This window comes from Hibiscus syriacus, unplaced genomic scaffold (assembly GCF_006381635.1).
Source record: "Hibiscus syriacus cultivar Baekdansim isolate YM2019G1 unplaced genomic scaffold, ASM638163v2 tig00110474_pilon, whole genome shotgun sequence".
NCBI lineage: Eukaryota > Viridiplantae > Streptophyta > Magnoliopsida > Malvales > Malvaceae > Hibiscus > Hibiscus syriacus.
In genome coordinates this window covers 126,662-141,875 of record NW_024062753.1, presented here as the reverse complement: position 1 = coordinate 141,875, position 15,214 = coordinate 126,662, and the positions used below count along the sequence as shown (strand labels likewise).

At 34.2% G+C, this 15,214-nt stretch overlaps 1 protein-coding gene and 2 pseudogenes across 2 annotated transcripts; 1 reads left to right on the top strand and 2 right to left on the bottom strand.

Moving 5' to 3' along the window:
- The first annotated feature begins 5,857 nt into the window (after nucleotides 1-5,857).
- LOC120128107 lies at nucleotides 5,858-6,609 on the top strand (annotated as a pseudogene).
- A 302-nt stretch (nucleotides 6,610-6,911) lies between these two features.
- Nucleotides 6,912-11,413, bottom strand: LOC120128106 (annotated as a pseudogene).
- A 291-nt stretch (nucleotides 11,414-11,704) lies between these two features.
- Nucleotides 11,705-13,602, bottom strand: LOC120127968 (uncharacterized protein YwkD). Of its 2 annotated transcripts, XM_039145758.1 has the most exons (4): nucleotides 13,443-13,602; nucleotides 13,137-13,367; nucleotides 12,058-12,133; nucleotides 11,836-11,979 (listed from the first exon to the last, which is right to left on the bottom strand). In XM_039145758.1, the coding sequence occupies exons 1-4, from the start codon at nucleotides 13,527-13,529 to the stop codon at nucleotides 11,942-11,944; spliced, it is 432 nt and encodes a 143-aa protein (XP_039001689.1). In that variant the 5' UTR covers nucleotides 13,530-13,602; the 3' UTR covers nucleotides 11,836-11,941. The 2 variants fall into 2 exon arrangements, with proteins under 2 accessions (XP_039001688.1, XP_039001689.1); XM_039145757.1 differs by lacking the exon at nucleotides 12,058-12,133 and having other exon boundaries at nucleotides 11,705-11,979.
- Between the last annotated feature and the right edge of the window lie 1,612 nt (nucleotides 13,603-15,214).

Genomic DNA, 15,214 nt, shown 5'->3' with positions numbered 1-15,214 from the left:
TACTATTGGAGAAAGTTTGATGTATGTTGTCTAATGTTGGGTTAGGCAAGGCATTTTGGGCTGTGACATATGCTGGCCATCTCATTAATCGTCTACCGTCATCAGCGATAGGAGGAAAAACACAATTGGAGGTATGGTCTGGAAAACCTGCTACTGATTATGATTCCTTACATTTATTTGGATCCACTGCTTATTATCTTGTGAATGAATCCAAGCTTGATCCGAGAGCAAAGAAGTCTCTCTTTATGGGAATCACCCATGGAGTGAAGGGATTCCACCTTTGGTGTTTAGACACCAAGAAGATAATTTGTAGCAGAGATGTTACCTTTGATGAATCTGCCCTAGTAAAGAAGGTAACAAGTGAAGCTGTCCAGACAAGTAGTACTCCGCAGCAGGTGGAGCATACTCCAAAACAGGTGGAGTTTCAACAGATGATGATCCCAGAAGTTGATGCAGCTGATTCTTCAACTCCAATAGAAGAATCAGAAGATGAAGAGGTTCAAACCCAAGAACCATTGGAGACACCAGAAACACTTGCAGTTACAAGGCCAATGAGAGAAATTCGTAGACCTGCTCGATTTGTTGATATGGTGGCCTATGCTCTTCTAGTTGTTGATGATGATATCCCTATCACTTACCAAGAAGCAATACAAAGCTTGGAAAGTGATAAGTAGAAAAGTGTCATGGATGAAGAAATGCAATCTCTCAAAAAGAACAACACTTGGAAACTGGCACAATTACCGAAAGGTAAAAGAGCCATTGGATGCAAGTGGGTATTTGTAAAGAAACATGGATCTCATAACAAGAAAGATGTTCGCTACAAGGCACGGTTGGTAGCTAAAGGCTACCCTCAAAAGGAGGGAATCGACTACAATGAAGTATTTTCCCCTGTTGTGAAGCATTCCTCCATTAGAATATTGTTGGCCTTGGTAGCACAGTTGAATTTGGAGCTAACTCAACTTGATGTAAAGACGGCTTTCTTGCACGGTGATTTAGAAGAGGAGATCTATATGACACAGCCAGAAGGATACAAAGATAGTGGTTGTGAGAAATGGGTTTGTAAGCTGAACAAATCGCTATATGGATTGAAGCAATCTCCGAGGCAGTGGTACAAGCGATTTGATAGCTTTATGAGGAGGCAAAAGTATACTAGAAGCAAATATGATCATTGTGTGTATTTGTAAAAGCTCAAAGATGGATCTTTCATTTATCTTCTCTTGTACGTTGACGATATGTTGATCACTTCGAAGAGTCAAAAGGAGATAGACAAATTAAAGGCTCAGTTGAATCAAGAGTTTGAGATGAAAGATCTAGGTGAGGCCAAGAAGATTCTTGGTATGGAGATAAGCAGAGATAGATAGAGAGGGAAGCTTTGTTTAACACAGAAGCAGTATCTGATAAAGATATTACAATGTTTTAGCATGAATGAAAATACCAAACATGTAAGTATCCCATTGGCTTCTCATTTGAAACTTAGTTCTCAATTATCTCCTAAAACTAACGAAGAACGAGTGTATATGGAAAAAGTTCCATATGCTAATGCAGTTGGGAGCTTGATGTATGCAATGGTGTGTACGCGTCTTGACATTTCACAAGCAGTTGGAGTTGTGAGCAGGTACATACATGATCCTGGAGAAAGACATTGGCAAGCTGTGAAACGGATTCTACGGTATCTCCAACAAACCGTGGATGTTGGTTTAGTTTTTTAACAGGATGAAGCACTTGGTCAGTGTATGGTTGGATATGTTGATTCCGATTATGCTGGTGATTTGGATAAGCGTCGATCAACTACTGGGTATTTGTTTACTCTTGTTAAAGCCCCAGTAAGTTGGAAGTCTACATTGCAATCTACGGTGGCTTTGTCTACTACAGAGACAGAATACATGGCAGTTTCAGAGGCTGTAAAGGAAGTAATTTAGCTTAACGGGTTGATGGAAGACTTGAGAGTTGTTCAAAGTCACATTAATCTCTATTGTGACAGTCAGAGCGCTATTCACTTAGCGAAAAATCAAGTCTACCATTCAAGGACTAAGCATATCGACGTGAGGTATCACTTTGTGCGGGAGATCTTTGAAGAATGAAAGATTCTACTTCAGAAAATTGCGACATCAAAAAATCCTGCAGATATGATGACCAAGGTGGTAACAGTAATCAAGTTCAATCATTGTTTGAACTTGATTAACATCCTGAAAGTATGAACACCTTCGGGTGTGTGGCGCTTGTGAGCGTAATTAGAGGCACTACAAATTTGGGGAGTTGAAGAAGTTGAGTAGGCTTGGTAATTTCAAGCCAAGGTGGAGATTTGTTAGATTTGTCTAGAAATTAAGTTGACAAGTTGGAAATTTCATCTTGGTTGGTGGCCAAACTTTGAACATGTGAATTTCATATTTGGTGCCTAACTTGTACACATTGGAAAATTCTTTGGTAGGTGGCCAAACTTTGAACATATTGTTCTTGAAACTCAACTATAAATAGGCCTAAGTATTTTCATTAGAAATAATCCCAAAATCAAGTTCTCTCTTCCTCTTGTATTCTTCATTCTCCCACTTTGGGAATTCAAAGAATTCATTTGTTGTAATATTGTGATATAGTGAAGTTATCATCCGGTGTGGTGCCCGAGGAGTAGACGATATTCTCGTCGAACCTCGTAAATTTGGTGTGTTCTCTCATTTATTGTTTTTTATTCGGTTCTTTTCCATTGTGTTTCAATATTCAATAGTTTGACAGGTTTATCCACTGTGCAACCTTTGGTGGTTTTAATCTTGACATTTTAGGTCAATTTTAAAACTACGTTCGTGTGGGAAATAACCCGTTTGCCCCAACAATTTTGTTTCTTGGCTGTTGCAGCAGTGGTTAGCTACGGCTGTTGTTGGGTAATGTAAAGTACATTACCACTGTGTTGTATTGAACTTGGCTCACAATCACATGATGTATTCTTTTTCTTTCGTTTAGAAATAGAGAGATTTTTTAAGGAGACCCATATTTTTATTTGTTTTGTATGCATTATTCTTAATTCCATACAAAACTCCTTTCAAAGAAAGTCATGGGAAAATTTTACCTTATCCAAAATCCGACTTAATTTTTAAGATAAAAATCTGACCTAATCTATTATATATATATAATTTTGTTTTTATTAAATAAAATAAGAATCTAATTAAAAAAATAGTACATAAAAAATATTATTATTATTATCTTTAAATATATAAAATATAATATATCAAATTAGATCGTACCAATCTCATCTCTTGAAAATATAACTCAACCAAAACTTAATATTTTTTTTTTCTAAAAAAATATTTCAATCAAATCAGACCTATTCAAAATCCATCAAATTCACATCAAATATACATCCCTGTAAATCATATATCTATATATTCACCAAATTTCTTACAATAGTGTTTAACTGTTTCACCAATCCTAACATCTCATGTAGTCATGTAACAGCAGTAACTGTTTTGTAATGATAATAAGCTGCTTCGTGTCAATTCTTGGAGAAATCTAAGATACAATCATTGTTTGGTAGGAAAAACGTTGCATTCAACGTGGCCAAGCGTCTTTTCAACCAATAATAATACGATCAATTGATATTTAATTTATTATTAATAAAATGTTTTAATTATATAAATAATGTTAAATATTATTATGTATCTTATATCTCAAATTTTAAATCAATATATTAATTCTAAACTCTAATAAATAATGTCACATACTATCCATTAACAAGGCAGATAATTTTCTTAATATAATTATAATTATTATTTCATCAGTGAAAAAATATTTCATAGTGAACCTATATGTTTATTTATATATATTATATTTAGAGTTTAGAGTTATATATTTAGGGTTTAATATTTTTATTAATCTAGGTAAGTATAAAACAATATGTATTTAAAGAACACTCTTAATTATTAACATTGAACGCTCACACCCCTGACATCTATGGTGCTCGAACTTGGATCCTCGAGGAATAACAACAATTCCTTTATCACGAAGGCCACTTGGTTCGTGCAGGGTTTAAAATTTAAGATTTAACATTTATAATTATAAATAAATTATAATATTTAATATTTAAGATTTAGAATTTAAATTTTAAGTGTCATTCAAATATACTACAGATGTACAACAAGTTGAGGGTGAATACGTATTTATCTTGAAATTCGAATTTTCTTTAATTAATTATTTATTTTACTAATTGTGCCCAGTCTAAAATTTTATTTGTACTCATTCTAAATAAAAATTTTATGTTATTAACATGTGTCAACCTTAAAAAAATATTTCTAATTCCGTCACCGTAAATGATATAACTCCACTTCTAGAATAATACTTTCATACTATCAACATAGGGATAATCAATCAATAACTATTCTTTAATATAATATTTTTAATTTTTCAAACAGATTAAAAAGTTATTATATGTTATTTTCATATTTTTAAAATATTAATTAACAACACGAGGTCGTATAATAAATGGTTTATAATATTTTAAAATTATGTATGGCTGTAACTAAGTTAGGTACAAAAATGAAAAATGTTGTTAATGTGTGGTGTAAAAATTTTCAACTAAATCCAATAAGTGCTGACATCAATAGTTGCCCTACAAATAGCTGGGTGCTTCCTCCATTACGTCCATCGCATAACTTTTTCCTTTTTTCTGAGTATTGTTGCGTTTAGTAAAGAGAATGGAGGATTTGAGTGCAGCCAAGGCAAAAACAAAGGGTGTAACCATGGTGGAACAAGACGAAGACGGTGGTTCTGATGAAGAAGAATCTGACTGATCCTGCTGCTTATTTGCTTGACCGAGTCCATGAGTTCCTTCACCAACGTGTTTAACTGCAGCTCGTCAGCTCCACTGTTGTCGACTTTGGTTCGTATCTTTCTTTTCTTCCCTTTTTACTTTTCTTTCTCTTTAGTTCGAGCAACTGTATATATAAAGGTATATATAAGTTATCAATTAGTTATTAAAATTTTAAATAGATATTATTTTATAATTCCCTCATACCATTAAAATAATTCTAACTTAATACTTAAATTTTAAAATATTATTATCATATCAATCAAATATTTATGTTAATGTCAAATAACTATATACACTGTTATGAGTATGACATAACTTCTAAAGTTTAATAACTCTCTTAAATTTAAATATTAATTAATTTAATATTCATCTTTTAACATTAAGTTTAAAGTTCTGACTGGATTTATATTATTATTAGTTCGAATATGACATAAAATATATTTTAGCTTTGAAATGGCATTTAACATCTACACTGAGAACAAAATTGATACGATACCGAATATTTTGAGTATTTAATTAAAATATATTAAGGTTTGTAGACTAATTTATAATCTAGACGGTAGTCTGAGGACGTCTGATCAAATTATCCCATTTTCTTATTTAAACCAAGAATTTGTGATTAAAATTTACTCCATACTTGTTTTCAGCCAGGGAAGCTTGGAATGCCGTCGTATTTGGGGAATTGGGTGGGTACATTGACACCAATTACTGCAAAAGACGCGACGTATTCAGTCACATTCGATTGGGATGCTGAGACCATGGGTGTTCCAGGTGCTTTCATCATAAGAAACTACCATCACAGTGAGTTCTATCTCAAGAACCTCACCTTGTACGATTATCCCGGCCATGCCTGTATACATTTTTATTGCAACCTCATCGATGCTAATGGAATAGTTGAGTCAACTGTGTATCCACGAAATTTTGTACTCGAAATGTCCTCTGCCATTTACAAGGATTGGAATTTCACTGAGCAGGCTCTCCCTGCTGATCTGCTCGAGAGGTAAACCATGCTTGATCCGAATTTGGAAATGTTGTGTAGTTAACCCTTCAACTTTTACCGAAATGAAAATTGAATCAACCGTACCATCTTTTAAACCATCCATTGCAGAGGAATGGCTGTTAAGGATTAGCCTCGTGATAAAGGATTACCCTTTTGCAGTTGATGGGTTAGAAATCTGGTCAGCCATTGAAACATGGGTCACCGAGTACTGCCATTTCTACTACTCATCAGATCAAGTAGTACAAACGGACAACGAACTCTAATCGTGGTGGGAAGAGATACGAAACGAAGGCCACGGTGACTTGAAAGACCAACCGTGGTGGCCCGAGATGAGCACAATACAGGAACTGATTCAAGCATGCACGACCATCATATGGGTGGCTTCAGCTCTCCATGCAGCAGTCAATTTCGGCCAATACCCTTATGCTGGTTTTCTCCCTAACAGGCCTACAGTCAGTCGGTTCATGCCAGAAGCGGGCAGTAAAGAATACGACGAGCTTGCTAAAAACCGTGACTTGACCTTACTAACGATCACCCCACAGGACCAAACAATGATCGGTGTGTCACTCATTGAGATATTGTCTCGGCATTCAGTCGATGAGATATACCTTGGGAAAAGGGATTCGACTGAGTGGACTTCTGATGAAGAACCATTAGCTGCATTTCAAAGATTTAGGGACGATCTGGTCAAAATCGAAAAAGAACATTGAGGACAGAAACAATGACAATAGCTTGAAGAACCGAGCCGGACCTGTGAACCATTAACTTTTACTTTGAAAGTTGGTTGATCAAATTGAAGGGCCTAGGAGACAAACAGACGCACCCTCGGATATAGCAACTTTTAAAAGTTAACCTTTAAAAATTGAACTTCACGTTACTAAAAAAGACCGGCATCCGGAATAAGGGCCTAGGAGGTAAACAGACGCACACAGAGACAGACGGGCTACAAAAAAAAGGCAGACATTTTTGCTGCCATAAATTTCAGAGCATGCGCATGCATGAAACAATCAGTTTCAAAATCCAAAGAACATCTTGTTCGCTTTCAAACGAGATATTCTTAGATTCATACCCAACAATGTGACATGAAAAAACAATCTGATGCTTCAACGTATTTCAGAGCCTGAGTTCTCTTCAGCTCACATCTCTTTGCATTGCTCGACTTATTGGTTCTTGTTTTGTGAAGTTATTGGAAATATTGGAGTGGTATCAAGAGTGCTTCCTGTTTTGTGAAGATAAAAGAAACTCAAACATTGACTGTAACTCATGAATTTAAGAATACATGAAATATTAGACAAAAAAGAAATACCTCTGTTCGAATTGTTTGACTTCCTTGATGTGGACATGTGTTCAAATACAGGTCAAATATGTCGCGGACATTTTTTTCCTGAACCAAAGAAAAACGTGCTCAGTCAATATACTGCATAATTCACCTTGATTTGAACCAAAAAGTTCTAAATGCCACGGTTGATGATCTAAAATATAAACTGCAAAAGCATAGCCCTAAATTGACTTAAGTGTGAACGTTTATTTAAGGACAGTTCCTTGTATATGGAGAAAATGAAACTGTACCACATATTACAAAGACAAAATCGAGACTAACTGCCCTCCAATTATACCTTTAACTTATAATCTTCATCTACACTCTTCTCCAACCCAGCAAGTCCACCAAAAGCAATTAATAAATCTCTGTCATATTATAATACAATCAAGTCAAGATGTATCATGGAATGAAATCACTCTAGGAAAAGAGGAATATATATATTTCTATATGAGAGCATACTCTGGAAGATTTTGTATAAATAAAGATCAAAGAAAGTAGATTTCATGGATATCACAACACAAAAAGCAATGCAAGGGGCCAGGGAACATGTCCCTTCAATGTTACTGATTGCTTGTTATTTATCAGACTAATCACCAAAAAGGAAATTTGGCTTCACTAAACGGATGAATATCAAAGCAGCCACATTAAGTTCATTTCAAGGACATAATAATTAAAGTAGACTCGCCATTATATGTTATAAATGAACATATGTGGCAGGATGAGCTAACCAACCCTTACGAATGGATACAACAGAGAAGATAGCTCGTCGCACGCCAATGCAAGGATTTAATATGAAAAAAAATATACCTAAAGATAGGTAAATTAAGCTGTGATGAATTAACAACTAGTCCATGCTCAGATGTACCAATCAAGTGATCATATCCACCCTGAGACAACATTATAGACGCTATCCTGCTGTTAGTGGTTGTACCGAAAAAAGGACATTGGGAATAGGCAGTGAGTTTACGTCATATTATAAGGAAGTATGAATACCTTGTATGGGCAATCAGAGAATACTGAACTGATATTGGAAGCATACCACACTTTATACCCCCAGTATGTACCTGTGTCTTCCCTAGGCTTGGAAGAGGAGACAACCTGGCGAGGTAAATCTAGAAAAACAACTTTATAAGCTTAAGACATATTTTCATCTGTACTGATTCTTCTAGACTGTAAACAAATTTAAAACATGCTGCACCATCTTAAGTCCAAACAAATGGTTTTTTCTAGAATAAGGCCAGAGAATCTGTTCATCCAGGAAGAAAACATTATTTCACTATTGAACATCCAGTAACGCAAAATAAAAAATTAAAAGAAGTAATTCCATTTTGGATGCAGCAAAGGCATGTTAAATTTGCGTTATCCAGTAAAAGGTAGGAGCAGGGCAAAGAAATAAATAAACCTGTATATCAAGTTAGGTTTAAATTTTCACACAATACCTATTAGGCTATTACATGACAATGGAAAATGAAATAACATCAGGATTTTCATTACCACAATCCAAGTTTTGGTTAGTTCCCATTGCAACAGTGACACTTATTCCAGGCTCAAGTACTTGATCAACCACAACATTCTGCATAAAGAATCATGAAATTGTCCAAAAAAGGTTGACAAGTATTACAAGTTTAATCCGAATGAGAGGGAAAAAATAACATGGTAAATTTTATGTAAAATCATCCTTGAGATTTCTGAATATAAATTAGACAACAATTACAACTTTGCATAAAGAAAATTCAGAAGCAAATACGATGCGTTTCCATTGCCAACTTTTATATGAAAATTTGTCTAGTGGTTGATATAAAATATTTATTGTAATGCCAATAATTGAATAGCATGAAATTAGGAATTACGAACTATGTTCATCAACAGATTGAACCAAAGAAGCATAGAGTTTAAGGAATTTTTAGCCAAAAGTAAAAAAGAAAGAAAAAAGACATAAACCATCAGTTATTAACAACTTCAAGGGGCGAACAAGAAGATTTCCAGGATAGTGCTAGGCTGCTGGGCATTAAGGAGCATTATGTGACCAAATAAATTCAGTACTTTCTTCAATTTCTTTTATTAGAAGTTGAGTAGAGTAGACTCACCCCAGTCTATTTGGGTTAAATTTGGCGCCTAACTATTAAAAAGAAATTATGCAACAAGCTTAAGTAAGACGCCCTCGAACGAGAATGGATGTACCTTATCTAAACCAACATCAACCACTGTTCCCACAGAGCTTGTGGGTTTTTCCTCAAGTGTGATACCTATAAAGTTATCACAACAATTGAAGTAATTAGACAAAGATTCAGTTCAAGCTAGTCATTGATCAGATCAAGCACTTCTTCAAGGAGGCAACAGAGTGATAAGATTCCCCATAGAAACCAGGCACAAGTTATTTACAATCCGGAACCTGAAATAATCTTATCATTGCTTTACAAAAGCCAATAACCTCAGTTTCCATTAATTTCCAATAGAAATTATATCTGAATTCCTCACATTTAAAAAGCATACTTATCAGTCCATATCTATCTGTCCTACAATTCACTTTTAAGAATTGTAAACCTAGTAAGAAATATATAACAAACAAGATAATAGAGGAGCTAAATTTACTTGATAATGTAAGCCAATTAGCTAAACATATCCAAATGAAGTGATCAAAAGAAAGCGGCCAAACTTTACCTTCCCGATAGGGAGCCCACTCATGTTTACGCAAATGATGTGGAGCATCAAGCGGTGGCAACATTCCCTGCAATATGCAAATAAGTGTAGAAATCGACTTTAAATTTCATTCCATTAAAGGCAAAAGAACAACAAAAAATTTCATCAAAATCACGAATTTGATATTCACCACGTATCTGAGGGTATTATGCTTAGGGAAAAGAGCTTTTCTTAGATTTTGTGGCGTCTCAAGATACTGCAAGATCCTAGCAAGAAAAGACGCCCCTCTATAATTTTCGTTCGAATTATTTTGATTCAAAAAGGCACCATTATTCCTCGAGCTACTCTTATTATCAAACATCACTACCTGCTTATACAAACCACTGATTACAGACTCTAACTAAATCATTGACGACTAAAATGTAGGTTCAAATAAATAAGAAAAAGTTATACAAAAAAAGACCTCATCGACCCGAAAAATAGTTGCAGCACGAGCAATTTGACCTGCCAACTTTAAAGAAAAACGAAAAAACAAATGAAAAATTGAAAATGTATTTCTTATCAAAAGAAGAGAAAACAGAGTGGATTAGTTACACGAGTGGCGAGCTCGAGAGATTGAGCGTTGTCAACGATGGAGCCAGCGACGGCTACGGTGACGCTGGAGATTTCGTCGGCTTTTTTGGTTTCGCCGTCGGTTACTTTATCTGCTTTGTTTTTTTTCTTCTTTTTATTGCGAAAATCGGCTATGGCTGCGACGGTGGCGGTGACCGCGGCGTTGACGGGAGTGAGATTCGTTAGGGTTTCAGCTGGACTGTTTCTGCTTCTCTTTTCTTGTTCTTTCCCATTTCTCAATTCGCTTCAGCTTTAGCATAGGCTGCAGTAGTTATAACAGTAAAAACTGAACCACGCTGTTGATGAAAAGGATTTGAGGGTTTTGAACGGAGATACAAATTAATATGTGGTTAATTTGTGGTTTTTACATTAAAGAGTTAACCCCCTATTTTAATTTATTACAATTTGAATCTCTGTTTTATAATATCATCAGTATCAAATGGACAACATTATTACAATTGAATAGATTTACAGGATTTGATCACAAGCAATTATACGAGCAGCTCAAAGAGCGGAAATCTATATTTCCCGTTATCAAAGCGGTGATGCACCACGCAGAGGAGAAGTAGATCAAGAACGAGGGTGTGAAGAGTTTGTTGGAAGATCTCCAAGACCTGGCATTTTGTACGAGTTTATGAACAGTTGCATCTCAAGCTCCACAAGACTCAGGCTCAACCCAGACCTAGCAAGATACGGAAACTCCTTCCTACCTGTTGTATCGGTAGTGGTTTCACTCCGTCATTTCTATTTAAAAATGTCATGATTCCCAAGATAAAAGGTATCACTTCTAGACTCAAAAGTCTAGCTACATCAAGTAGTATTTTGAGATTGAGTGAGACCTTGTCTTTAGCTGCAAGCTCGGAGCGAAAGAAACTGGCCAGGCTGCAACCTACTTCTATGGTGGAGGGAGCTGTGGAGTATGTTGGTAGAGACAATAGAAGCGATAAATGCTCAATTTATCATGACCTTATCAACTATTTCTCTCTATTAGTTGCAGGAGATACTTGTTGCAGACAGGACAATTAAGCATCAGATGTTTTAGCATCGTTCTCATCATTGTGCTTATATTGTCAACCGGTTTGGCACAGTGAAAAGTTTGAAGTATTTGATCAAGCAAATTCTTTACGTACTTTTCCCCCGTTAAAACAAGATCATTGGGGTTGTTATTTTACAAATATTGTCTTGGCTGAATTATTGCCAAGACTTCGCTATATCTGTGTGGTTTCTTTGTGTGAATATAACATCTGAGTTACCCGAATTTTTTGAAAAATTAAAATATCTTTGCTACTTAAATCTTTCCTATACTCTATGTCCGTATTCGACTAATCCAAATATATGCATGAAGATGATTTTTCAAATATATCAACTATCAGTTGGTCCAATAGAATGAGACCTTAGATCTGGGTTTTAAATCCTTAAACTAAATTATTAACACGCAGACATTATATTACACCCACATATAAATATTACTTCATAGGTATTACTACACGTACAACGTAAAACAAGGAGAGATTTAGTAGCAAAGTATGGTCTAGCTGAGGATCTTCTGTTCAAGGTACAAGCTTCAAGTTTTCTATGGAGCTTCCCTACTAGCAACCTCCAATCCATTACCTGCAAATCAAATTCTCAGATACGAACACCAGCCTGAATTCTAAATACTCATAGTGTTGTTTTGAGCTCTTAACTCACCGTCTGGATCAAAAAAGAAGACCTGTCTGACCTTTCCATTGGGTAGTGACCTCTGAAATGTCTGGATTCCTTTATCCTGACAAATTCCCACAGTGCCAAAGACTCATTACCGATGTTTAAGATAATTGCACCAAACCAAACATCTTCAAACTATGACCTCATTCTAAATCGGTTTCTGTACTTTAAAACCTACTAAATGAACTCCCACAATATCAATATCCTATTTAAAACACTTGGATCCGATTATAAACACTCGAATGCCTACTGTATAAACAGCTTGTGGATCAAATCATAAAGACATGTATACCAACTGCATAAATAAGTTGATCCTAAATATACTATACATCATACCCAGGCCCGTATTTGAGCATGGGCAAGAGGGGCACCTGTCCAGGGCCCCTCCTGCCTGAGGGCCAAAACTGTAAATTTATATATAATTAAAAAAAGGATAAATTATCTATTTTGTAACCCACCTTTTTTTTTGGCCATTTATTTTTTTCTTTCAAAATTATACTTAACGTCATATTTTATTTTTTTAATTATCTATCATTAAAAATTAATAGCAATGTTAATGTGATATTTTTAAATTATTTTTCAGTTTCCATTTATTATTATTTTATTATTTTTTTGACAAAATTGAGAAGGTTAAAATCCAACATTGGCCCATTAACAGCAATGTTGATGTGATATGTATTTCTTGATGTTTTGTATTTAAAATTTGATGTATTTATTATATAGTTTATTAAGAGTAATAAAGAAAAAACAATTTATAAACAATTTTATTTATTCTTTTCTTGTTGTTACAATTCAATTTTTTTTCTGATACTTGTTATTAGAAATCTAAGTTCTATATTCGCCTCAAGCCACTAAAATTCCATAAACGGTTCTGATCATACCCGAACCAGCACTTAACAATTAAATTATAATTTGAACTTAACCGGAACATTTTGAAGTTTGGGGACATTTGGTGCTAATAACCCAAATATGTAAGATTTTAATTTTAACACTTCAAACACGAAATTACCACAAAGCAAAAATAACCCAGAACTAATAAGTAATAACAAAGGATTAACGGGTACCTTGAGAGACTGAACAAAAGAATCGAAATTGGAAACGGTGAAGCAAATATGGTGACCTCTGGGGAGATTGCTCGGGTCAGCAACGGCCGCCGTGGAACTGTACGGACCTTCGGGAAGCTTCGTAAGTGGGTTCCTTTCGATCAGATGCATAGGAAAAGCTCCCGGAAGATTCAGCCATATCACTTTAAACTCCCCGAAATCTGGGCTTTCAATTTCCTCGAACCCAAAGATCTAAAAAAATATAAATACTCGATCGTTTTTAATCGTGAAAAACAGCGAATAAATGAAGAATTTAAACGAAATTACCTCTTTGTAGAAGTTAGCAAGGCGTCTAATGTCGGAGGATTCTCTGGATATGTGGTTGAGGGAAGTTGCTTCCGCCACCGCTGCCATTTTCTGGAAACTCTGTTTGCTCTGTGTTCTAAAATTCTCCACGGCTGTATCTTATATGACGTCTTTGCGGGCACGAAACGGTGGGGCTTGTTTCTTATTTTATGTCTTAGCGGGTCTGAAACGGTGCCGCTTGTACTCCAAGATGTTTAGTAAGAAAATAAATGTTTAAATTATACTTCTTATTTATTTTAAATATTCAAAATTTCTTTTTATTAATATAAGAGTTGTTTTTAAAGTTATTATTTAAGTATTTTCATTATTTATTTTTTTATAAAAATTCGTATTCAGTTATTGCTGGACATGCCGTATATATAAAAAAATTAAAGCATTAATCTTCTAGTCTCTAAAATTTTTAAATTACTCAAAACATCCTATACTTTTTATTTTAAATCCCTAAATCTCATATATCGTCCTTAAATCAACTACTACTAATCATTATTTTTATTCCAAATTCTTGTTAATTGGTTATTTCTCTTATTGTCACTAAAATTATATGTCGTCACACATCATTTTTAAAATTTGTCTCATAAAACCATTCTTCAATGAACTATTGTTTGACTATCACCGTCGATGAAATTATACCATGAACCAAAACTAAGTCGGTTAAATCTCTAATAGCGCGTTCGCCGCTTAATCTCCTGTCTCTAAGGGATTTATTAATTTAGGGATTTAGAGATCAAAGATTTGAGGATTTTGATAAATTAAAAATTTTAGAATTTATTAAAATTTTATAATTTAGTTTTTCTAATTTAATATTAATAAAAAAACTTATATCACTTGTCAAGCAATTATTATTTGATAATTTTTTTAAGAGTAATTAACGGAAATATTTTTTTAATGAAATAAGAGGCAAAAACCTTAACAGTTAACAAAAACCTTTAAGTAACGGAATTACTTTAAAATAGTAACTAAATAAAACTTTAAATATCTTAAATAATAACAGAATAAATCTTAGACACAAACATTAATTAAAATAAAATAAAATATCAATATAATTTAAATATTAAATTTTCTATTTAACCTTAACTTTTTATTATATTTTATCTACAAAGATGTAATCATAACATCAACAGTTACAGCAGCAGCAACAAGGTGTTTTTCTCGAAAAATCACCGGTGATTGATATATTTATCGATCTAATATCGGTCAGATTATATTTTTCGATCTAACACCCTTAGCAGTAAAACGCGTCTCCTACACCGCGTTATATGCTGATTTGATATCACGTGAGGTAAGATACACTCCTAAAACGCACCTTATACTGACATGAATACACGTGGGTATAACGCGACCCGGGCACGTAAGAGTATAGGCGCGGCTTTATTGGGGCTTAAATAAAACGAGACGGAATAGCAACTCAGAACAAAGACCATTGACCCAGAATCAGGTTTCTATCGATGTTGTTCCTTGAATCTTCTTATTTGCAGCTTTAATAAAGCAAGACAATAGCAACTGTGTTTACATTTCTAAAAAATGAATATATTTATTTATTTTTTAAAGACATAATTGCAACCATGTTTATTGGTAAATATAACTAGTACATATCTAAGTCATTACAAATAAAATAAATCACTACAGAGCATATAATAATTTTATGTTCTAATTACACATGATGGGATTTAATCGGAATAAGTACAAAGAAATCTTATATATATATATATATATATAATTGAATTGATATTTGA

Coding starts and splice junctions, on each gene's coding strand:
- LOC120127968 (XM_039145757.1), bottom strand. CDS start 13,529: ATGGCAGCGGTGGCGGAAGCAACTTCCCTCAACCACATATCCAGAGAA. Junction 13,368..13,442: donor TTGCTAACTTCTACAAAGAG/GTAATTTCGTTT, acceptor ATATTTTTTTAG/ATCTTTGGGTTCGAGGAAAT. Junction 11,980..13,136: donor CTTTTGTTCAGTCTCTCAAG/GTACCCGTTAAT, acceptor TTTGATTTGCAG/GTAATGGATTGGAGGTTGCT.